Below are 26265 nucleotides of genomic sequence, written 5' to 3'. Positions count from 1 at the left end.
CTACTATTATATTTTGCCACTGGTAAAAGAGATCTCATAGTGAAAAGTACTATATCAAAATAAACACTTATTTTGTATTATACTATCTTGTTCAAGATCTTTCCAATTTTCACGCTGTAATGAAAACTTTCTCAATTAATTTTAAGATAGTTCAGAATTATGTGTTTTTTATACTTTTTGTGAATTTCCATTAATAAGCTTCCTCTGTGCAACTTCATTTTCCCATTGCTATGAAGTAGCTACCGTTAATTTGTGAACACCTTCGGTCTCTTGCAGTTTGCACATGAATTTAACAGAGCACCTCAATGCGGAGATTGTACTGCACACGATCACAGATGTCAACGTGGCATTGGATTGGATCCGATCCACATTCCTGTACATTCGGGCACTCAAAAACCCAAAGCATTACAGTAAGAAATGCATTTACAATTAAAAATCAAAACATACAATGTTCGCGTGACAGATAAAAAATAGTGTTGCCTCTTAAATAGCTATAGTCTACGATAGTATAATCACCAGGTTCAAATTATGCATAGGAAAGGAATAACAATAAACATGTATTGGAAAAGGTTTAGTTACCTATTTGTGCATTTATTTAAGAAAATTATTCAAGAACATACATTTTAAATGTGTTTTTGAGTAGTATAGGTATTTTGGAAGGATGTATATAGATGTGTATCTATCCTATTTTCAAAATGTATTTGAGTGAATGACACTTATTCGAATGAAACACAAAATAATGTGATGTATATTATATAGTTTTGTGTTGAACGAAGATCCATATCTAACAGAGAGGGCCCTTGCTTGTAAACATCTGGCATTGCTTCATACAATCCTGACTTGGCACTGAATTGCAAAACCGGTCCACAGTTTTGATCCGAGGATGGAATGCGCATGATAAATTAGAATGATTATTATAAAAATTATGCACTGGCAATAACGTTATGAGTAAAAAAAAATACTGAATTTTTATGTGGCGAGACAGATATGTGAAGGAGGTAGTATTTCCTGCTTATATATGGACACTAAAACATTGTGTGAAACCATCTTTGGGTATTTTGAGCCATTATGCCTTTGCATAGATCAGCTATTGGAATATAAAACAGTAATCTTCGCTGTAATTACATTTCACAATGTTGGGTGCTTTCAAAAATATTATGAGCTGACTGGAGGAAATAACATGTTTTAATGTTATTAAGTACAAAGGACATAATGACAGTATATTTGCAAGGAGTAATGTTAAACATTCTGAAAATTTATATTTTGTTCGTTGACATAAAGTGTTTCAATAGTTTTGACTTTTGACTATGACAAGATATTAAACTGTTAAAGCCGTCTTAAGTACATCTCAAGCGATGCATAAAAAGGCAGCATACTGAAAAATAAATGTACTCTGTATGAATCATTGATACAGAATTTCCCGCTGGTCTGAGCAAAGAGGACATTGAGAAGAAACTTCTGCAAGGTAGAGTGATATTAACACAATTTCACATCAAACTGTAATTTTGCTGGAATAATAGTAGACAATTTGAAACTAAGGGAAATATAATTGTATGCTTGTGTTATTCGTATGTTACTGTGCTTCCCCTGGTACTGATGCTTTACAGTACTTGTGAATTCCCTCCGATGGTCTCATTTTCCAAACTCTTACAACCTTGCTCAATTCAAGAAACCTATCTACTTGTTAGAAGAAAAAAAACTGAGAAGAAAACCCATATCCGCAGCCTCCGAAACAGCCACTTGGTCAATTCAAATTGTTCCTTATTTTTCAATTACATACAGCATAATTTTCAATGATTAAAATTGAGACAAATTGCTTTTTCTTTAATTGTATTTGTTTAACGATCGTTATGTTAAAATAATTCAACTGACAACATGCCTTCTTCCCATATCTGTCTCTCCCCGTAAAATACAATCATTGTTTATAACATATCCAATCAGCCACACGGCCTTCTGGGAGTGAATATTTTCAGCAGCGTTGGTTTCAACGCAAGCAAAAATCTGGACCGGTCTCGACATTCAATGTATAAGCAGTCAGGCTTGTTTGAACCAATACAAGTGACCTGCTCGACGTTAAGAGGCAAGGATCTCCTCTGTTAGCTATGAATGTGTAAAGCATATTTTAGATTTTAGTGGAGAGACAAATGAGAAGAAGGCATATTACCTGCTTAGTTTGTTGTATTGTCCACAACGATGTTAATGTTTATTTTGCATTATTTATTTCAGAACTATGTTTAGAGAGTTTGAACTCACTGGCAACTTTCAAGCTAATTTGTATGCAGAATGGAGATATTAAGCCAACAGGTAAATAATCCTTCCGCTTAAACAGCATATTATTACGTGTTTGTGTGCTTTATTTGTGATGAAAAAACATAATGTAATCTCACATTTTATTTGTATATAGCGTCCAGTGATTAACGCAAATTGCATCTCAAAACGTGCTGTAGAATTTGTAACATGCACTGTTTCCTAACGGAGCCACAGGGGTAAAACCACAGACAAGCAGGGAAGGCAGTGAGAACCTGTGTAGTGACATAAGAAGGGAGGGGCTGCTGGGGGCTCTGGGACCCTGGGCGGGCCAGGCGCTTAAGCCTATTGGCGCCAGGCGCTGGGTTTTCAGGCGGGTCAGACGCTTAAGCCTCTTGGCGCCAGGCGTTGGGTTCCCGGGTGGCCCAGGCGCTTAAGCCGCTTGGCGCCACCAACGGGGGGGGGGGGGGGCTGTGTGTGCTCTGTGGGATATCTGGGGGCGCACACGGCCCCACCCCTCGTTGGGGACTAGGCATAAAAGGGGAGCTCCCTGGATGATCAGGGCCAGTCGTAGCTCAAGACCCAAGACACAAGACCAGCCATCTGAGGACCCTGGGATGTTGTGAGAGCCAGTGGTGGGACTCTGGAACTCCCGACTCTACGACCTTGTGAGGGCGAGTTCCAGAGCGTAGCCAGAGTAGAGTATCTAGGCTGTGTACCTAGGCTGTGTACCTAGGCTGTAACAGAGTTTCAGGAGTGTTGGAGAGTTGGAGAGTTGGAGTGTTGGACTGTTGGACTGTTGGAGTGTTGGATTGTAATAAAAAAGTTACCTCTACAAGTGTCTCTGGAACCCGTTACATTTGGCGTCAGAAGTGGCTATGGAGACAAGAAGTAAGCCATGTACCTTCAGTCCTGACGGCGATGTCGAGGAGCAGGCAGCGATGGGGCGGCAAACGCCGGCCGACAACAACGCTGCACCGCTGGCCGACAGCGACGCTGCACCGCCGGCTGAGCAGCTGTCTGCTCCGCCGACCGTCCCCTCTCCAACGTCGGGAGCAGGGATGGAGGAGGCGCTGCTTCGCCTCGCAGAGCTGCTCTGCGCCACCGCCTCCCTCCTGGGCGAGATGCGGCGCTCACAGGCGATGGCGGGAGGGAGAGAGGAAGCGCAGCGCTCGCCCGAGCCCGCCGCCGCCGCTACGGGCATGGTGGACGCCACCGGCATTCCTGCCGCGGATGTGGGGGATACTTCCGGGAATGACATCACTTCCACCGGAGGAGCAATGACCGCTGGGAGCTACGTCACTTCCAGGCCCAGCGTGGTCCAACCAAACAACGCCGCGTCATCAGCGCTGCGACCTTTACCGCCGGACGACAGCTGGCTTCAACCTAGCATAGCGCGTCATCAGCGCTGCGACCGGACAGTGAGGGCGCCATTCTTACTGTAACCGGCGCCGGGGCCGGCACATCGACCGACACGCTGGTCGCCGCCTTTGCTCTGGCCAAAGGTTGGAGGTCGGGAGACCAGGCCCCTGACACTTTGTCCATTTACGCGCTCCGGATTAATGATTTTTGTTGACATTTTCTTCGTTGTCGTCGGGGAGTCGTGATTGTTGTTGGGTAAACTGTGTGAAGCTTCGCTCGTGAGTGTTGTCAATGTGTGTGCGAAACTTTGCTTGTGATTGTTAACAATGTATGGTTTGTATTGAGCTTTGTTCATGATTGTTAATGTATAGCTTGTGCTGTCATTGTTAACGATGTATAGACTGTATGGGGCATTTATCTTGAGATGGTGACATGCTGCCAAAGATTTGGAATTGTCGTGCTGGCTCTCAAATATCTTGGGGTGCAGATCCTGACCAGGATGGCCCAGTGGGTATTGCGTGTCTAACACGAGAGTTGTGGTCCCGTCATGCTACGGCTGATGGCTTGACCTGACAGCCCGGAGATTGAAACACTCCGTGGCATGTCTAGCCTAGTGGGCTGTGCGCTCACATGGCTCGGAGAGTGTGGTCCCGTCATGGAATCGCTGACGACTTGACCTGACGGCCCGGAGGTTGAGACCCTCCGTGGTGCGTCTGGAGCAGTAGGCTCGCCCTGACGGCCTGGAGATTGAAACACTCCGAGGCGCGTTGAAACAGTGGGCTGGAGATTCGTGGTGTTCAGGTGTAGTTGTCCCGTTATGTTGGGACTGTATCCCTCAGTTGTTAGGGGGCATGTTGTGCAGGGAGTGAACGATGGGTCGTCTCAGCTCGGTCGGTACAGCTATATGCTGCGATGCGAGTCTTGGAGAGAGACTTGGTCTCAGCTCGGTCGGTACAGCTATATGCTGCGATGCGAGTCTTGGAGAGAGACTGGGTCTCAGCTCGGTCGGTACAGCTATATGCTGCGATGCGAGTCTTGGAGAGAGACTGGGTCTCAGCTCGGTCGGTACAGCTATATGCTGCGATGCGAGTCTTGGAGAGAGACTGGGTCGTCTCAGCTCGGTAGGTACAGCTATATGCTGCGATGCGAGTCTTGGAGAGAGACTGGGTTGAAGTTCCCCCGATATGGCCGACGCGTGCTACTGGTTGTGACGCCGCGTCGAAAAGGCGGTGGGGTAGTAACACGGAAATTCCCCCCCGATATGGCCGACGTGCGCGGTTTTAAGATGGAGACGCCACGTTGGAAAGGCGGGGGGTGCTAACGGTTGACATGTAATGTCGGTGGTGGTCCTCATTGAGGGCTGCTGGGACGCAAGCACGGGATGCCTTGGAGATACGGTTCGCGCGTGCGGCCACCATTTATGGACAGGAGCAGGCAGATTTATTTTGTTTGTGTCAGGTCAATTTTATATATATATATTTTAAACTGTAGATACTGGAGCAGCTCTGAAGTGTGACTTCTTTGCCCAGTACATGGGTCGGCCCTGAAGTACGACTTCTCGACCCGGGACGTAGACAGACGTCCGGATTAGTGTGTGTAGAGGGATGCTCGACATGTTGGTCTTCGCCTTCTCTCCACCTGACGGATGGGAGGCTGGCAGGGTGGTGTGGAACCCTGCCATCCATGCGGTGGTTGCGCATCCAACGCGTCGGAATCTGTATATTTGTTGTTGTTAATTCTCCGTTTTCTATGCCGATCCCGAGGAGGGCTAGGTGTGCCGCGGGTCGTTTGTTCACGTGTTATTGCTTCACCTTTTTGTTAATTGATGCTTGTATATAGTGTAAAGTTGTACAGGTTGGTTATGGTATTTATGGTTGCTTTCTTGTTCTCTTTTCTTTTCCTGTTGAGGCTCGCGTATTTTTTTTCTCTCTCTCCCTTTCGTTAATTTAAACTTTCTAATTATTGACAGCCGGGACGGCTGGAGGCTACGTAGAGGGGGGTAATGTAGTGACATAAGAAGGGAGGGGCTGCTGGGGGCTCTGGGAACCTGGGCGGGCCAGGCGCTTAAGTCTCTTGGCGCCAGGTGCTGGGTACCCAGGCGGGTCAGACGCTTAAGCCTCTTGACGCCAGGTGTTGGGTTCCCGGGTGGCCCAGGCGCTTAAGCCGCTTGGCGTCACCAACGGGGGGGGGGGGGGGGGGCTGTGTGTGCTCTGTGGGATATCTGGGGGCGCACACGGCCCCACCCCTCGTTGGGGACTAGGCATAAAAGGGGAGCTCCCTGGATGATCAGGGCCAGTCGTAGCTCAAGACCCAAGACACAAGACCAGCCATCTGAGGACCCTGGGATGTTGTGAGAGCCAGTGGTGGGACTCTGGAACTCCCGACTCTACGACCTTGTGAGGGCGAGTTTCAGAGCGTAGCCAGAGTAGAGTATCTAGGCTGTGTACCTAGGCTGTGTACCTAGGCTGTAACAGAGTATCAGGAGTGTTGGAGAGTTGGAGTGTTGGAGTGTTGGACTGTTGGAGTGTTGGATTGTAATAAAGAAGTTACCTCTACAAGTGTCTCCGGAACCCGTTACACCTGCGCCAACAATTGCTCGAGCCCTGTGCTGCTATATTGGGATGTTTCGCCAATTTCATTAATGAGTGTCTGTGCATGTGCCACGGTGTTATTGGGCCAAGATGCGCCGTTCCCATGCGGTAGCCGGCAATACCGGCCTCATGCCAATAGGGGGCAACAGAGGGTTCATACTCTTCTTGGTTCTTTCGGTAAAGTCACGTAAGAAGGGAAGTAATAAAATAATAAAAATAAAACATAATAAAATAATTCTCACGACGTTTCGGCCACAACGCAAGTCGCCGTCCTCAGGTGAAACCAGGTCTGTCGAGGCGACAGCGTCTGAATGAAACAGCACACGTGCTTGGAGCATATATATAAGCTGGGTTTGAAGGGGGGGGGGGAAAGGGGGCGCCTTGACAAAAGAATTTGCATATCAAGAGGAATCCAGCATACCCATGGGAAATGCAGGTATGCGATTAGTACTACTTGTGTAAGTGCATTATGCAGGATTAGCAGCATCCAAGGGAGGGGTTATGGGAAATGCAGATATGTGATTAAAGTAGCACTAATCACATATCTGCATTTCCCATATCCCCTCCTTGGATGCTGCTAATGCACTTACAAGTAGTACTAATCGCATACCTGCATTTCCCATGGGTATGCTGGATTCCTCTTGATATGCAAATTATTTTGTCAAGGCGCCCCCTTTCCCCCCCCACTTCCAACCCAGCTTATATATATGCTCCAAGCACGTGTGCTGTTTCATTCAGACGCTGTCGCCTCGACAGACCTGGTTTTACCTGAGGACGGCTACTTGCGTTGTGACCGAAACGTCGTGAGAATTTTTTTATTATGTTTTATTTTTAATATTTTATTACTTCCCTTCTACGTGACTTTACCGAAAGAACCAAGAAGATGAATCCCTGCAGTCACGAAATCTTTAAATCGAAATTTAGGGTTCATACTCTTAGTTCTTTCGGTAAAGTCACGTAGGTAAAAAATGAAATAAAAATTAATAAAAATAAAAACAATACAATCACGACGTTTCGGAGGCAACACAAGCTTCCGTCTTCAGGTGAAACTGTCACAGCAAAATATCTGTATCAAGTGAAGAGAAGTCCCAAGAGGTAGGACCCTATATAGTGGTTAAGGGGGGAGGAGCCAGGAAGGGCCGCGGGGGAGGAGGAGTTGTGAAGTGGTCAAGTACTGCTTTTCGTTATGCTGCTAGGTGGGTAAATAAATTAAATACGATTAAGCCGCATTTTGTTATGCTGCTGGAGAATGCTGTTAAACGCTGGGGATGTTAACACTCGGTAGAGTAAAATAGTGCCTGTCGGATAAAATGGTCCAAAAATGTGTAGTTAAATCTTTTTTGCATGGTTGATAATATCTTTCCAATGATTACTAAGTTTGTACCCATCATCACGGTTGAAATTATGTCTGTGTTTGTATATTTTGTTTGTATATTTTCAACCGTGATGATGGGTACAAACTTAGTAATCATTGGAAAGATGTTATCAACTATGCAAAAAAGATTTAACTACACATTTTTGGACCATTTTATCTGATAGGCACTATTTTACTCTACCGAGTGTTAACATCCCCAGCGTTTAACAGCATTCTCCAGCAGTATAACAAAATGCGGCTTAATCGTATTTAATTAATTTACCCACCCAGCAGCATAACGAAAAGCAGTACTTGACCACTTCACAACTCCTCCTCCCCCACGGCCCTTCCTGTCTCCTCCCCCCTTAACCACTATATAAGGTCGTACCTCTTGGGACTTCTCTTCACTTGATACAGATATTTTGCTGTGACAGTTTCACCTGAAGATGGAAGCTTGTGTTGCCTCCGAAACGTCATGATTTTTTATTTTTATTAATTTTAATTTCATTTTTTACCTACGTGACTTTACCAAAAGAACTAAGAGTATGAATCCTTGCAGTCACGAAAGCTTCAAATCTAGAATTAGGCAATAGAGGGGCTGAGCCCCAGTGCTGACAGTCTGTGCGCCATCGGGTCCAACGGTTACCCTATGGAACAGTATGTAAAAGGGGCAGACCCCAGACCCCAGGAGTGGGGCTGGGGATGACATCATCCCCAGATCCTTCTCGAAGGTTCGAGAAGGAAGGTGTGGCCGGGGCGGAGCGAGCCACGGCTCTGTATAAAAGCCGGACCTCTGGACGGTCCCGGCAGTCGTCGTCCAGCTGAAGACAAGAAGCCTCCTAAAGACTGAAGAGCCCCAAGGGCAGAGCTGTACCCCTGGCAAGGGTCGGCTCGAAGCTATACCAGTGAAGACTGAAGAGCCCGAGGGCAGAGCCGTACCCCTGGCAAGGGTCGGCTCCAGCTTATATACCAGTGAAGATTCAAGCTTAACTCACGGAGGACTTGTAGATTAGCCAGTGAGAGGCGTAGCAGTCTGGAGAGTAACCTCCATCGTGTATCGGGTGTGAGGGGCCGTTACCTCTCTGGGTTAAGTGCTAATTGTTAAATAAAAACTGTGTTGCCTCAGAGAAGCCTTCTTCTAGTTATTCAACCCACTACACATGGAAAACCCCCACGTGTGCAAGGGGTAATAACTCAATATCCGTGCATATGGATACATGAATTTGCTGTACTGCCACACCCTGGCAAGCCAAGTATATGGCGATATTGGCCACCTTGGGAAGAGAGTTTTACCAATTTGTGTTTGATCCACCAACCCTGTATTACAGGCATGCAGTATAGTCACCAACACCCTGGCATTTAATTTAAGTTTTTTAATATGTGTTGCTATTTTAACAAAAATGGTTTTATATTGTACAGATGTTGGCAGATTGATGGCTTCCTACTACATCGCATTTGATACCATAAAGCTGTTTGGCACATTACAGGGCTCTGAAGCCATGCAAGACCTGGTAAGTAAGGTCACAGGCTTGGTTTCTCATTCTTCCATATCACCATAAACTTATGTCAACAAGGCTTACTGCGCAATGTCCCTTACTTAGCAGAGGGAGAGCTCCCTGAAAGGGTTCATGACAACGCATTACAAGTAGTGACTGTAATTATGTTAACAGACAAGGATATATGTATCTGACACGTATCAAACAAACACAATGACTTACAGCAGCGGATTTGACAAACGGCCGTAAACTATTATTTTGTATAAACAAATTCATAAGCAGAAAAACAATTGTGCAGATAATTTAGCAGTTTTGGCATGTTTGGCGGTCATCATCATCATTGTATCTATACAGTACACCTTATTGGAGCAAGGATACCTTCTTATTTTATTTTTACTTAAAAAGACAGACTTTTTGTTTAGTACTGCATAAATCGTTGCTGACAATTCTATCAATAGGTGTGCTTCTGGCATAAGGTTCAACTAACACGTACATTTTAAGGCATAATCAATGCATTGTACAGCAGCATTCAGAGCCAAGTAAAAGTGATTTCCTGCTCAAATGAGCACTGAGGTTGTCCATCTACCGTTTACAGCCCTGAGACTATCGTGGAAAATCCACAATCCTATTACAGGGGTCTCTCCGCAGTACAACCACTGTTAACTTACTAACAGAGTGGTACTCATGTTATCAAACTCGGAGGGAAGGTGGGTTGAGTCAACTCACAACCAGCATTTGAACTTGGAACCTACTGTCTGCGAGCCACTCACACTGTTGAGCCACCAGGTCATAACTCCCGCATATATTTTACAAGATAGTGTTTTTGTGATTAGCTATTAGCTGAACTGATACATTTTGCTCTCTTTAACGCATTTTCGGTTTAGGACACCTTGTATTATAAATGTTTTAGAGGTTTGTAATTGCTATTAAATACTGATTTGTTACTATAATGGATGTGCGTTTATGGCTGACCTAAGAGCAAATGGTGCAATAGTGTCAGGGCAGATTTGGTAGCTCACTGTGTGTCTATTGTGCAGCAGCTGCGAGATCTGGCGGAGGGTGGAATGCATTTATAAATTCTGTGTAGTAGCATCAATGGTTTTGGCCATGATGACATCTTGATCTTTGACCTTCTTTACAGGTGACTCTTATCTCAAGCTGTCGAGAGTATAAAGACATCGCACTCCGCGTTAATGAAAAGAAAACCCTGAACACATTGAACATGGCCAAAAATCACACAATACGGTAACAATCAGTGACACACATCACAAAATAACCATTAGCATCGTAAAGAATGGGAAAAAAATAAGCGTACAATATGCCTCCACATATCTGTCCCTCCACATAAAAGAATACATATTTTACACATCCTAGCATTTCAGCAGACTTGGTTTCACACAACGAAACTCTGGACTGGTTTTGACATTCTGTGTCTCATCAGCAGTCACGTTTGTTTAAACCAATACAGATGAATTGTCATGTAAATATACAATTATGCATACTGTATATTGGCAAAGTTACATTACAATAAATAAAAACATTTATATGGTATTTGGCCAGGTTGAAGAATGTTAGGTATTTTTTTAAGACCCTGTATTAATGTCATATTTTTGGGAATAAAAATCCAGAACCTACACTGGAATAATCTTTAAAGTTTAATATCAAATGTTTTATTGGTCTAAAACATTTATTATAATTTGATTTAAGAGGTTTCTCAAATAGTGAAACATCAAATGAGAAAACATTTACATATTTGAGAAAATAGTAGTTCAAGTATTACGTATTTCAAAATATTGTACGGATAAACGAATGGGGTTTAAGTTTGTATGAGCGTATTTTAAGAGTATATTATATATTCAGTGTGTATTAGTTATTATTTGGATAAGCCATTATAAGTTAATCTGAATGCTTATATCCTTTCAGATATCCAATGTCCGGTAAAATAAAGACCATTGAAATGAAAGTAAACTGGTCAGTACAGCTATGAATTCAATATTCCTGTTAAGATAACACATACGTATATTTGGAGTTGGTTATTATCTTTCTTTATAGTTAGCAACACAACTTTGTGTTTAGGGTTTTAATGTTCTACACATTTGCAGATTATTATCCATTTGAAATCACCATACAGATCACACATTTTAATTGGAGAGCCTTCAAAATGTATTGACACTCATTTTAACACTTTAAACTGCATCTATATTGCAAAAAAAAGTTTGTTCGAGTGGAGAATTATGTTTTGCTACACAATTAAAATTACGCGTTGTTTGTAGTCTCATTCAAGCTCAGCTGGGATGTGTACTCGTGCAAGATTTTGCATTGATACAGGACACTGCCAAAATCTTCAGGACTGGAATCCGACTTACAAAATGTAAGTTTAAACTGCACTATTTAAACAAATTTACATTGTTTCTGAAGCTAACTTTTAAACGCATAACAGTATTTATATATGTTATTTCTCCATTTTGTGTTTGTAGGTCTTGCCGAATTTTTGCAGCAAAAGGATAAGCAGAATAATTTCCAGGCCGTGGTGAATGCAGTCCACCTCGCTAAATGTTTTCGTGCAAAGCTTTGGGAAAATTCACCTTCCGTTTTTAAACAACTTGAAAAAATCGGTAAATATGGTCCCTTTTACGATTAAAAGCAATAAATACAAATTATTTACAACCACGCATTTTTTTCAGAAGACCCTTCAATGAAACATTACTTAACCTCAGTATTTCTGCTGTAGGCTTCTCAATGTCCAGCGCACTGGTCAACGCTGGATTGACATCTTTTGAGAAAATTGAAAACACTCATGGACGGGAAATTGAGTTGGTGAGATAATGGGTGTAGTGTTAATGTATCTATGTTTGTGCTGGTGTTAAGCACACTTCCCAATACAATTATATGGTAGCTATACCATAAATGCCATTGGCCCAGTGGTAGCGCTTGTTGCAAAAGCTCGCAGTTCGAAGCTGGCAGACCGCACTGGTTAATTAATACTGCAGATTTATTCACCATAAAAATCTAAACACCATCTTCTTCAAAGTGAACATTAAAGATCCCTTGATGTCATTCAAAGAAGACCATTGTGTGCCGGCGTCATTGTCCAAATTAGCAAAATGTGTAGTGAGTCCAACTGAGTCGCAGACGTTATCTTGGGAGCAACACTATTTATTACGCAACTTTAACACAACATCACACAATCTACATTCGGGTCTTGAATGCCCATCTAACCACACTACGGCAGAACTAGACACGGTTCGCTATCCCTGTCCGGACCACAAGCTGGTTCCCGGACCACATGGCTAGAGGCTTCTTCTCCCCGACGTGGATCTTCTTCACACCAGCACACGAAGAACCTCGAGCTCCTCACGGGGCCCCCGTTATATCCCTCTGGGCTGGCTCCGCCCTTCACCCCGCCCACCTTCCAGATCTCTCGAGCTATTTCTCGAAGGCTCTTTTTGACCACGTGACCACCCAGCGGCCCTCGTCCACCGCTGGCCCCCCTCCAATATTATCCGGTCACGTGTCGGCAGGTCAACCAGCGTATCATGCCCCAACGTAACCCTGGCTGGCTGACGCTCCCTCTCGCTCCTTCACCGGGAGCCCGCACCACACACTGCTCACGGTGCCTTTGCATTGACAAGCGCTCACCCAAGACTCGCTAGCACTGGTACTACGCCCCGTAAGTAGGCTACACATAATGTCAGCACATTATCCGCCGTGGCTTCGTAAGCCCGGCACCATACAGTAACAATCACAGTCACGATAAATGTAAAAAGTAATTTGCAAATTACTCAATTGGGAAACACATTACAATCGTACTCTTTGGTTCTTTCGGTAAAGTCACGTAGGTATAAAATAAATTTAATCACGACGTTTCGGGCGCAACACAAGTGTCCGTCATCAGGTGGGACAACCACAGCAAGAAACAATTGCTGAAGTGAGCAAAAGAGCTACTGTAACTCTTTCTATGTGACTTTACCGAAAGAACCAAAGAGTAACTTCTGCTACTAGACCACCCAGATTATATGGTCTTCCTAAGATCCATAAAGAAGGCACTCCACTTCGGCCTATCGTTTCCACTATCAATTCACCTACCTACAAACTGGCCCTCCCCCCTCTTACCTATATAGCCTCTTGTTACAGCAGCTCTTTTGCCCACTTCAGCAATTGTTTCTTGCTGTGGTTGTCCCACCTGATGACGGACACTTGTGTTGCACCCGAAACGTCGTAATTCAATTTTTTTTATTTTTTTATATCTACGTGTAATTCCTGCAGTCACGAAAGCTCCAAATTAGTAGCAGAAGGTTTTAGGGAGAGCCGTTTGACTGGTTCGATTAGAGAAGTCGAACTGGTAATGATATTGTTGGTTTTTGTAGTCAGGCTGTTAGTAGGATCTTTGTTGATTTTGGTGTAGCTGCCATCATTAAGAAGGTCCTGGATTTTGTTGTATGTGGTTTTATCCATGACAGTAGCATTGCCTTTGTCGGCTGAGAGGATGACTGTCATCTGTCTTTTTTAATTTTGCGAGTTCAGACCGCTCGTCTTTGCTGAGGTTACTAATGGATTTATTAGCATTTTTAAGGATGGTGGCAATTTCAGATCTAGCAACGTCTGTCAGGATGTGTCACAAGCCTTTGAGGGCTACGTCGACCTGGGAGATTATATCATCCACTGGGATATGTTTAGGGGTGACTGCGAAATTCAACCCTTTAGCTAGTACCGATTTCAGGCTGTCAGAGATTGGGATGTTACTCTGATGACAATCTTGTTAACATCTAACTTTTTAACATGTGGATCTGGCTTCTTTTTTCACAGGAGGTTGAATTTAGCGATCAAGTTAACTTTAAATTTGGTTGACATTGAATTAGCAGAGGAGACTGTCATGTTATCTACATGGTCCCAATCAAAAGTGGACATTTTATCTGTTAATATTAGGTGTGATTGTAAGAGTCTTGTCTAAATTATCAAGTTCAAATCGGAGCAATCTTATTCTCTCTGAGATTAGTGATAGGCTGGCTTTGAACAAGATCCGTTTAGCGTTAGGAGAAATGACAGCAGCAGATGTGAGTGTAAATGCGATAGGTATTACCTTGTTATCGCGGCATCTCTTGAAGATCAGCGACTCGATTAGTTGCGCCTTCTTGTCCCGCTGTCTGTTAAAGCTCTAACAGATGTGTGTAAACCCTCCCCGTAGAGGCGGTTCAAACTATATTTGAAGTTTTCGTGACTGCAGGGATCCATACTCTTTGGTTCTTTCGGTAAAGTCACGTAGGTATAAAAAATAAAATAAATTTAATCATGACGTTTTAGGCGCAACAAGCATCCGTCATCAGGTGGGACAACCACAGCAAGAAACAATTGCTGAAGTGGGCAAAAGAGCTGCTGTAACAAGAGGCTATATAGGTAAGAGGTAGGGGGGAGGGCCCGTTTGTAGGCAGGTTAGTTAATAGTGGAAACGATAGGCCGAAGTGGAGTGCCTTCATTACAATCATCACCCTTCCTTAATAATAGTAACACCTGCCAATAATGAGTGTATTTCTTGTTTGTAAATTCAACAAAACCAAATTATGTTTTGCTGGTGTATTCCTGCGTTGTGCAGATAGTGAACAGACACCCTCCATTTGGGAACCAGATAAAAGAAGCTGTGCAGCGTCTGCCCAAGTACGAAGTCAGAGTGGAGCAGGTGCATGAGACCGAACCCCGACTCCAATCAAAGATTCCACATTGCTAAAAACAACAAACGCACAGTCACATGGCTCGGGTGCAAATCAGCTTCCCTTTCAGTGTGTTACTACTTTCAACGTACTCAAAGTAGCAGGAGCTTAAAGGCAAACGTCAATTAGGACTTTGCCAATACCTGTGAAACCATTCATCCATGTGGCTCAATTTACTTGAAGCAGCATGAGTCTAAGGAAAACATCAATTAGGTTTTTGATAATACCTGTGAAACTATCCACGTGGGTCAGCAGTAGAGTGAGCGACCTGCCATCGGAAGGTTTGCAAGTTTAAGTACTAGTTGGGAGTTGACTCACTCCATCATCCCTCCGTGGTAGATAAAATAAGCACCGATTTGTGGGGAAGTCAACTGGTTGTCTTATGGATAATATAGAGATGCATTATTTCCACCACTGGCTCAGGGCTGTAAATGGGAGATGGTCACCACCTCAATGCTCGTTTGAGAAATAAATAACTACGAGTACTTGTGTAGTGAGTCACTTCGGAGACAATAATAGGAGGAGGCACGTACGTGTGTTCTACACTTCTTAGACACTACTCGCACACGGGATAGATATAAACGGGTCGGGACAGCCGGCACGCTGCCTAACCCACGATGCGAGGAGACGAAGACGTAGCACGGCGGGTTCCATTCCAAACGACAGCCCCGATCCAGCCTCGGGACCTCCCTTTTATGCCCCCCAGCGTGGCCTGACTCCGCTCTCGGCCTCGCCCCCTTCTGGAACCTACCAGAAGGCTCCGGGCTATACCCCACGTGTCCCCTCTGTCACCTTTGCCCTCCATCCCTTACCCCGGCCTATCACGTGCCCTGCCAGCCGACCGGGCTGCTACGTCCTCAGGTGCCCCCCTCTGCCAGCAACCAGCACTATGCACCCTAGTGACCCATTCTGGGACATTGCATGCCCTGCTGGCAGAGAGAGCTACTACACCCACAATTCCACTTTCTGTCAGTAATCAGCGCTACGCGCCATAGTGACCCATTTGATGTCACTACACTTGTAATGCAGTATCTTGGTACAGCGATGGTGATTACAGTGGGGCAAATGGCTGTTGACTTTTAGAATTTTGCTATCATTTGTTAAATGTTTTTTCACTAGGTTTTAAATTAAGGAATCGAATAATTAACTTTTATCTTCACCTTAGTAATATTCAATTTAATTGAATGGCTTGGTAATCTTTACATATCATCTAATTCAGAATAGCGCTGGTTGCTTGTTTTTCAGGGTAACAAGTACTACAAAGGTGTGGCTGAGGTGATAATTACAGTGATACTAAAGAACTGTGCGGACCTGCAGTCCCACCGCACAGCTCCGGACAACCACTGCTGCACGCTACTACTGGGCAACGCCGACAACAACCTCGTCTATCGGAAAATCATCACGTGCGCTTAAATTCCACATCGGAGTAATTGTGACAAGGCCACGTGTTTTTATGTTGAATAGAACAAAATAATCATTAGCCTGATAATTTCAGACCCAAACATCGCACCTCCTTGCTTTGACATTCCTCAAAGACACTGGTGAACCATCGACCGCATCACAACATCAACAGGCCAATGCGCATGTCTCCTTCAGTGCGATAAGTGGCCATGTCACCCAAACTATGGACCATATGGTAAACCACTGTAGTCTGCTCTCCTTCAACGGAGCAGTAGAAAAACTACACAAACTCGCTCCTGAAGCTTGCTCGTGGCTATCAGATTTCGACATTGGCATTTAGCTCCTGAACATACAGCGATATAAAGAAATAGAACATAATAATTAGCATCATATAGAAGTAAATGTAACAAAATAAGCAGACATTACGCCTCCTTCCTATATGTAAACAATATTGTTCCTAAAAACAAATTTGATATAATTGTAGTGAGTCCAACTGAGTCGCAGACGTTAATTTGGGAGCAACACTAAATATAACACAACAGCACCAATATAACGTAACCTATGCTCTGGACTCGAATGCCCATCGAGCCATGCTACGGCAGAACTAGACACGGTTCGCTATCCCGGTCCGGACCACAAGCTGAGTCCTGGACCGCGTGGCTAGAGGCTTCTTCTCCCCGACGTGGATCTTCGAACACCAACACACGAAGAACCCCGAGCTCCTCACGGAGCTCTCGTTATATGCTCCCGGGCTGGGGCTCACTCCGCCCTTAGCCCCGCCCACCTTCCAGGCTCCTCGGGCCCCTTCTCGAACGTTCCCGAGAGCTCTCTGGGACCACGTGACCGCCCCTCAGCCCCCGTCCACCGGTGCCCCCCCTCCAGTATCATCCGGTCACGTGACAACAGGTCAGCCAGAGTATCATGCCCCAGAGTAACCCTGGCTGGCTGACGCTCTCGCTCCCTCACTGGGAGCCGGCACCGCACGCTGCTCGCGGTGGCTTCGCGCTAATCCGCGCTCACCCAACCACCGCTAGTGTTAGTACTGCAGCCAGCAACTCGGGCTGCCCGCAATAACATCACCGGCCGTGACTTCGCAAGTCTTGGCACCATACAGTGACAAGTACAGTCACTACATAATATTCAAATTTAAAATGCACTTGTTACTTGCAAAATTAATAATAATCACTTGTTTTTTATAGGGCCTTTTACTCTGGGGTGTCTATGAGCGCTGTATGCACAATAAGCGACTTACATCACGTCTCAAACACATTTAAATGGGCACCCCCAGTCACAACTGTCCCTGTGGAGACAAGAAGATTTAGCACCTGGCCTGCAATTGGGCGTGAGGTTGCCAGTAGGGGGAAATGGTTGCTGTGTGTAATTCCAATTGTGTAATTTTTTTTGTATTTTTTAAAAATTTGTCAACGAGTAGAACTGGTCTAATCGTTTTGAATGTCAGAAATCTTTAACGTCAGTGCAACATAGCGCACATATTTCATTATGAATATACCCGCAGTAATATCAAGTTATGGAAGCTACATATACATCAATATGACCTTAACAGAGATTACATGCTGCTGAAAACAGGGAGTTGGATGAAAAAGGTTGAAGTTGTTTGGCCGGAAAAAAGTGACGAGCTCAACATTTACCTCCTCAGCTCTACATATGGTATGTCTCAGGGTTACCACCTTGTCCACAGACTACACCAGGAAATATTTCTCAGTCAGCCTTGGTCAGGAGTCAGCAACCTGCGGCTTCGGAGCCACATGCAGCTTTTTACAGACTGCTTCATGACGTAATGTATGTATGTACAGTATTCACATGCATGGCAGCTCTTGAAATATAGAGTTTTGCATTGAATTAAAAAAGGCTCTTCTTGTTATTTTGGTTGCCGACCCCTGGCCGAGGTCTAACGAAACTGTGCAGTGTTCTGGAATAAATGTCAACTCAATCCTGGTACCAGGTCTAGGTAACAATAAATTCCTGCCACCCGAGCACACACGTCAATTCCCGAACAGGTGGCAACATTGTACATGTTATACACAAACTTGATTTCATCCATGTAGCCTCTCGTCCAATTTTACTTGTTATTTATCAAAGGTTACAATACAAAGTGGTTTCGTATAACATCTAAATGCGACAGCACCTCAAGACACCGTACATAAACAGAAGGCACATTTTCTAAAAATTATATATAGAGAGGCAGTCAGTCATAGGCAGAGGAAAAAGGAAGCTCTTGGTGCTGTATTTATACAAGGAAAGGGAGTCGACATAACTTATGATTGGGAGGAGGGAGGTCCAGATTATGGGGGCAGCAAACGAGAGTTAGCAACTTCCCAGTGAACCAAGGTTTACAGGGGGAATTTGACAGAAATCCTTGGTTGCTGGAGTGAAGAGTATGTGGAGGGGAGTAGATTGAGATGAGAGGGAGATATTTAGGCATGGGCGAGTCAATGGAGGATCTTTAAGATGGTTGGTACTATTTAAAAATTGATGTGGGATTGCATTGGGAGAGTGGAGGGATCTGAGTATTGTGGTGATGTTTTGTTTACGGATGTGGACGATAAGCCTGTCAGCGGCATCTGGGATAATCTGGAGTTTGAGGATGTGAGGAGATGTGAAGGTATGGATGGCAGCTGGGGTAAGGAAATGGTGGACGTGGGAAATGTGCAGATGGAGGTATGGGCCCTCCAGAGTTGATATTGGAAAGAGAACTCGAGCTCAGGATCAATTACAACGGCAAGGTTTCTCACTCTCGTGTGTTTGGCTGAAAAAAAATGAGTGGTGAAGATGATTAAAGCTATAGTCGTAAAAATGTGGTTTAATGCTTTTCCCAGTTGGTATGGACATCCATCAGAACTTCACACCATCCTACTCTAGCCCACGCACCTCTGGGTTCTACGGCAATGAGAGGCATCAGCAGGCCCAATCCCTGCATGCTACTACCTGCGAGAAACCAAAGACGTTTGTCACAGCAGCAATACAAGCAGCCGGCAATGGTTTGTGTCGCCTCATTTCTACATGCATTTTAGATTAATTTGTTTATTTCGATGTATGCATTTGATTCCATTGAACCAATTTAGAATGCAGCATCTCATATCTACAATACTGATATAATCCTTAAATTGTGCAATTGTTCCCACCAGCTCAGGTTTGGCAGTATGCAGTAATATACATAAGGGACGTTAAGTGTGGTGCATTATATTTTCCTGCAAAGATCATCTCTTTTGTGCTAAAGAGTTCCAAACTGACAGTGACGATCTACCCCCCTCCCATCTTCCTTGAGACCCCGAAATTAATATTTTATTCTCAGAGAAAATACATTAACTATATGTATTTTGTATGACTATAGGGACCTAATTAAAACTTCAGGACTGTCCCCCACCCTCCTTGGAACATTTTAAGACATGCTTCTGCACACTATAGTGGTTTACATATCTCAATTCTTTGCTCGACCTAAAATAAAAGTAATGTTCATTAAAATTCAGCATTTGATTGTATTAGTCACATCATATGTAATATGTCGTAATAAAATACGTTTACAATGAAAAACTTCTCCACAGAGCTCTCATTTGTTTTTGAAGGTTACTCTGCTGGCTCGGATGGTTCCAAAAGAAGCTGTCTTCATAAGTGTAAGAATAAACAAATGTGTGGACACGAGTGCTGTGAGTACCTTCATTACAATTGCTAGGCTTGTATTGCAAAATAATTTAAACATTTACAAAGTTATTAATATAATAAGCAATTATTATTTTGGGTTGTGTATCATATGTTGCATCAAACGAGGACCGATACACTTCTGGCCATTAACCAGCATAGATTCAAGTAAATCTGACTTTGCTGATGAGACACTGAATGACAAAACTGGTGCAGCGTTTTATTGTATTAAACTACAGTAATTCTGCTGTAATTATGCATTCCCAGAATGGAGGTTTTGCAAATGGGATGTGTACAAATACTTTAATGTCTATGTGGAGGGACAAACATGGAGGCGTATTTATTTTTTTGTAGGCTGGTAATGGAATGTGTAAAATAATGTGATTTGTTACGATTCGATTCAAGACTGCATTATTTGTGTCAAGTTTCTGCTGTCTCATTTGTATGGTCTGTCTCGTATATTCTGTCTGTGTGGTCTCATTTTCAACGTACGCCAAAATGACACATTTGCATATAATTTGCATCAATCGATCATTCTTTCATGCACAATTTGTTGCAAGTATCATAGGCATAATAAATAAATAACTCGTATAGTCTTTGTTTTCCTGCTCAAATGAGCATTTAGGCGATACTCATTTCCTAATGACAGCTATGGTCCAGTGGTGCTAATTGTACATTCCTGTGGTGGGGGCGAGTCTGATTCACAGGAGTCTGAGTCTGTCGTCTTCCCCACAATATGATACCAATTTTACTGACCCTGGTGAATGTAGGCTGAGCTAACCACCCACTCGGCTCTGAACTTGTAACCTTCCAACTGTGAGCGGCCCACCCGTAATGCGAAAGCACCTGTTAAATTCAGTGTTGTTACTCAGGTCTAATCGCTTGTGTTGCGCCATTTTAACTTCTAGGCAAAGAAATATGGCCAGGTCAATGCCGCTAACGCCTAGGACCCCAAGCACTCACGTACGTGACTTCGTAAGTGAACGAAAAAGCAAGACCTTAAGTCTAACTGGCTTTCCAAATCACAAAGGACTTAAGGTATGAGTGAAAATGTTATAGTTAAACATAGCACACTTTACAGCCCTCGCGTCTGTTACTGCACTTGTGTTGATACTGTACCTCGTTTTGTCTTGTTCATCATAACATTCAATCTGGATAATCCCTATAGATGGAACATCTAATTTTCAAGGGTGTTCAGGGTGTAAATTGGCATGTACGTAGCAAACACGTATGCAAACATTTAGAACTGATAGTGAGTATCGCACCCTGTCAACACACAAATAAATACATAATGCAGTGGTGCACACCGCTGCACTGTGAAGAATGCACTCGAGCTGTAACAGTTGTGCACATTGTGCGAGTGGGTTTTAATCATAGTCGAGTGTGTGCGGGAGATCATTGTTCCATGTTGAAGTGGCTCTGGGAGCGAGAGTGTGCCTGTTTCGGTTTCCACTCTTGGGATAGTTACGGATTACAACAGCCTTTGTCTGAATGCGTTTCTATGTAGCCTTTGCTACATTTTAAATATATAAGCACCCATGTATCAATAAGCACCCATGCTTTGTGAAATATTCTGAAATGCATTTGTATGTATGTTGAAGTTCTTTCGCACCGTATGTAGCCAACCGTGCCATATCGGAGGTGCGGCAGAAGTACAACAAACTAAACACAAAAATCAGTTCTAAAGAAATTAGTTTTCAATCTAGATTTAAAAGTGCATAAGGATTAAATGTGGCATTATTTAATATACACCCCAAACATTATATATCTTGTCTCATATTGACTTGTTTTCATTAGTAACATGCCAATTTTATAATAATTGTCATTTGATACAAAACGAAAATATCAGATTGTATTTGCGTTTAGTACTATAAATGGTAAACCCTCAATATACCTTAAGCACGTTATGAGCATACTGTTGTGTCTTGTGTTGAGTACATTCATAGGTTTGCTCTGTAAAGGGGAGAAATACAGTGAATTTATCCAAGTTTGCTTACGCCCCTAAGCCTCAGTATGGACCGCATGATGACAGGTACGTTTTACAGTAAATTAAGTGTGCTGAATATTAAAAATGCAACAGTGATTCATACATTTTAATTATGCTGAGTCATACAGTGTTAAGGTGTATTGTACTTGTATAGCCATGGCAAAGCTTTATATTTTAAACGTGTATGTCTTATTGCAGATGCAGTGGCCCTTCTGAGCTGCTGTCGCCACAAGGCCAGTTGGGTAATTTGGTTATGTCTGTAGATAATAGCTATATGCTCAACTTCAAATGTTACACTTGTCATTTTTATAACTCCGTGTCGGCTGAGCTCTTAACCTCCTAAAACAATGACTACAATTAAATGCAATGCTTTATTTAAAAATAAGCGACGCATGTCTTTCTGGGCCCTTTGGTCGAGTGTCTGTCCCACGAGACATTCTCACTCATGCCTGCATGTCTATCTATCTCTCTGTCCCTTCCGCTTCCAAAGTTAACAGAATAATATGGCACTGTTGTAATTATATGTTTGTAACCCTACATTTTAATTGTACAAACCTGGAAACAAATTAAAGGAGATAAGAAAAGATGGAGGTTTAAAATACTGTAGTGAAAAAAGTCAGAATAAATGTCTTGCTCAAATGAGCATTGTTGCACACTCCTGTTTATAGCCCTGATCCAGTGTTGGGAATTCACCTTTCCAATGGCAGGGGGAGACTCTATCCATAGGACAACCACTGATTAATTTCTCACAAACTGGTACTTCTAGACCACGAAGGGTTGATGGGCAGAGTCAACCCCAAATGAGGATTTAAATTCGTAATCTCCCAATTTGCAAGCACTCGATCTAGTGCTGAGCCACATTGTCGGATAGCTTTAAAATGAGCCACAGACTATAAAAAGAGCAAACATTTATTCACTTGGGAATGTATTATAATAGATGATTAAATAAATAAAAATTAAATTTCTTGATCTATTTTCCAGATAAAATGTTTTAAAAGTACAATGCCAAGCATATTAAGCTGTTTCCGATATACAGGGTAGCCTAAAATTTAGGGTAATTTAATTTAACACTGGCATTAAACATTTTTTTTATTCTTTAAGGTAATATTTGATCTATTATTATTAATACCTATTTTTCTTCTGCCCCAGAGGTCACCTCGACAAAGAACCCGAATTGAATTGAGACAAAATAATTGATGAATGTTCAAAGATTACACCTGCAATCTTGATTTGAAGCTTTCGTGACTGCAGGAATCCATACTCTTTGGTTCTTTCGGTAAAGTCCTCGATGTGACGGCGTGCAGATGTGTTTGCTGATGACAAGAGTGTGAATTACATGTCGGAGTCCAGAGAGTTACCAAGTGGAGTGGCCAAACTACTATCTCCCTTGAGCGTCACTGATGTTCCAGTTCCAGCATTTCTAAATCAAGCCGACAGCGGGTGTGTCTCTCAGATCACCTTTCACACAACACACATTCTACATGTAAACGTTATTCAGCGAAATCATCCAAAATGCACCAGGTCTTACCAGTCCAAAGCTAATCAGTTAAGTCTGGTTAAGCATTCAATGGGTGATCATCGGGGCTTTCTAGCTGTTGATAGCTTGGACTATGATCTGGGTTTTCTCAGAGTTTACCAGTTTTCTCCAACATACTAATTTTCTCATGAATGGAAATGGCCAAACATCCCAAACCAAGATCTGGAAATAGTCTTAGGAGTCAGTGAGGTTTTCCTGGAAAATTAAACAGCTTGATCCTTAAGAGAGGAATACAATACTCATTGGTTCTTTCGGTAAAGTCACGTATGTAGAAATAAAATTAAAGTAATTATTATAAAAAAACACTTTTTAAAAAAATACGCTTTATTGAAATGTACCGTACTTGTAATGGAAGAACTCCTCGACTCCAGGAAGTGGCCCCGAAGCTTGCCATAACGTAAGGGACCGTGGTCATTTACAGCCAACGTCAGTTTACCGTGGACAATTAAAGCCAAGCCGAAACATAACATATAAAAAATAATGTTTTAAAATATGTTTATTTTTTTTATGATAGAATATAGTATTGTCATCAGTATGACATAAGTATACAAAGTTTGCAGTCGATACCACATTGGGAAGTGGGTAAAAATTAAGTTACAAGATTTGAGGATACAACAACAACAGACAGTGAGTTAAATAAAAGCGTGTAATAAAATAAAATAGATCAGATTGTGATCTATTTTTATTTTATTTCTATATACGTGACTTTACCGAAAGAGCTACTAAATAGGCCACATTCTGGTTGTGCAGAGTCGACAAGAGGGATAACAACCATAGGAAGAGATCTTATGACAGATGCTCAGGACTGGATGTGCAGTGGAATCGCCAGGAGCAATGTGAGCAAGCTGTTCCCCCCTGTGTCGCACAAGCCAATCAACCTCTGCTGACAAATCCTGAGCAGGTAAAATTGCATCACAGACTTCACATACAAATGTAAATTCTACATTTAATATGGACGTTTGGTAAGATATGATGAACCATGATCGCACGTGTGGTTTAAGGTTTAGTTCCAAATAGAGCATTGAAATTATAATTATTCATAGAATTTAACGACAGTTACCTGCTTATCACTTAATATTTATCTGCTATGATTACTCTTCGCTTGAGCCTCACCCATTGATTTCTAAACACATGTTGAGAACTCGGTTTACCAGACTTTCATCTCATCCACGCTCTTCATCCACTGACCACAACAACTCTCGTTTTGCTTCTTCCCTTGCTTGGAGAAGTCTGGTGGTATCAACGGCTTTCACCACGATGACATCTTGTTTTTGACATGATTGTGATTGGAGGACGATATTTAAGTTCTTACTCTCTTTTTACATCTCAGGTGGCATGCAGTGAGAAATCCTACGGTGATTCCAAAAGTCGCATGTTTTTTTCTCCAAGCTCCACTTGGTGAGAAAAACCAATGCTTTCAAAAACGGGCCAAAAACACGAGTGTAGTATTATCGTATTTAACGTTCTTATATAGTACCTGCCCCAGCGGTAGTGGTTTTTCCCGCTTGTTGTAAAGGTCCCAGGGTTAGAATCTAGCAGGTTGTCCTGGATATTACTGTAGGTCTATTAACTGCTAAATACGACACGCCGTCTGCTTCGAAGAGGATGTTAAAATAGATGAGTTGGCCATTGTGTGCCGGAGTCAAATTTGCAAATGACAGTACTGTACTGTTGTACGCCGTATATTGAAAGGTTACATTTCCTACGGGGGTAAGAAAAAAACGAATTAGCGACGGTGCTGTTATACGAGTGTATAATAGGGAGTTAATTGAATCTTTATAGTGTACTTGGTTGTCAAGAAATTGTCATCCGCCACAGTTGGTTCGCGTCCTGGTGCATAGTGTGTCAATAGTGCAAAAGGAATCAAGGCATAGTTTATACATTCTAAATGTAAAATGTTAAGATTTATTGTATTCTATATCAGGTTATTGTCCTTTCTGTCGTCGTAGAGCACGTTTAAAGAATCTGCATTGGTGTCCTATAAAAAATATTGAGAGAATTGCATGGGACAGAAAATGGATCAAAACCCACTCTCCCATATTAAAAATTAGCAACCCTCACAAGTAGTCATGAAGCTGGGTGTAATTACCAGCGAAACATCACAGCACTCAAATTGTAAATGTGCATTTATCCATAATATAGGTTTTTTGGGTTATATCGCGTAAATATAAATGCCAATTCGTTACTAGTACAGCACGCCGATGTGTTGGAGAGCAACTCCACAACATTTACAATCTACGCCAGTGGTTACAACTAGCTTCATCAGGCGGACAGCCAGATTCGTGCATTTACTCTGCAACACACCGGTGGGCTGAAGTATGAACTATTGGTACGTCTTGTTTACGTGACAAACTTTACTAATTTGCTGTGTCGGGTGGTGGTGGGTTAACGACACATTTATGCGATCTAACCAAAACAAAAACCTTTACTGTATTATTAGCATTTGTCGCCCCCTATGGGCTAATATAATTTTTGACTGATGCTTTCCTGGGTTAACAAGTATAGTCAGTGAATAATATGGCCTACTGTGAGGATTATTTTAAATTGACACACTTATTGTAATGCTTGTCGTTATTGTTAAACATTTTAGTGTACAACAAAAGGAGGATGACGAGGACGCTATGAAGAACTTTCTAAATATATTTAGTGGGATTTTCTGAGTTGGTAAATTGGTTATGAAACGTCTGACCGAGGTGTTCTCGTAAAATTGCGTCACTTATATTATATTAACGGATGGTCTTCATCATAACATAATTTCCTTGCCTGCAATAATGTTTTAACAATGTAGGTTATCTAATAAAAACATTTCACGGTTGGTGTTGTATATTTAATGCTCTGATCGTATTACCAGTTTCAGTAAATGTTCAAGAGATGTAATGTTTCACAGTTGTGAAAATAAAGTTAACGTTTCCAAATACTTTTGAGCAC

At 42.7% G+C, this 26265-nt stretch overlaps 1 protein-coding gene and 1 long non-coding RNA gene across 2 annotated transcripts in view; both read left to right on the top strand.

The window, feature by feature from the left end:
- The window catches only part of LOC133351891 (probable ATP-dependent DNA helicase HFM1), a 33323-nt gene extending 13476 nt beyond the window's left edge, over positions 1-19847 (top strand). The window contains exons 2-15 of the mRNA XM_061567469.1: positions 277-410; positions 1415-1465; positions 2227-2304; positions 8974-9065; positions 10192-10295; positions 10974-11021; positions 11324-11421; positions 11528-11665; positions 11782-11867; positions 14641-14724; positions 16001-16158; positions 17721-17824; positions 18994-19155; positions 19741-19847. Of these exons, the coding sequence (XP_061423453.1) occupies positions 277-410; positions 1415-1465; positions 2227-2304; positions 8974-9065; positions 10192-10295; positions 10974-11021; positions 11324-11421; positions 11528-11665; positions 11782-11867; positions 14641-14724; positions 16001-16158; positions 17721-17824; positions 18994-19155; positions 19741-19847 (1444 nt within the window). The remainder of the gene's footprint in view (positions 1-276; positions 411-1414; positions 1466-2226; positions 2305-8973; positions 9066-10191; positions 10296-10973; positions 11022-11323; positions 11422-11527; positions 11666-11781; positions 11868-14640; positions 14725-16000; positions 16159-17720; positions 17825-18993; positions 19156-19740) is intronic.
- An 882-nt stretch (positions 19848-20729) lies between these two features.
- On the top strand, positions 20730-26237 carry LOC133352058 (uncharacterized). Its single transcript, XR_009756252.1, has 7 exons — positions 20730-20851; positions 21760-21845; positions 21999-22042; positions 23105-23240; positions 24088-24238; positions 24668-24735; positions 25928-26237. It is a non-coding gene; the product is annotated as an uncharacterized LOC133352058 (long non-coding RNA).
- The last annotated feature ends 28 nt before the right edge of the window (positions 26238-26265 follow it).

The sequence above is a fragment of the Lethenteron reissneri genome, chromosome 39, assembly GCF_015708825.2.
Source record: "Lethenteron reissneri isolate LAM-NWPU_2019-01 chromosome 39, ASM1570882v1, whole genome shotgun sequence".
NCBI classification, from domain to species: Eukaryota; Metazoa; Chordata; class Hyperoartia; order Petromyzontiformes; family Petromyzontidae; genus Lethenteron; species Lethenteron reissneri.
Note: the sequence above shows the minus strand (reverse complement) of the source record. Positions and strands in the feature narration are given on the sequence as shown.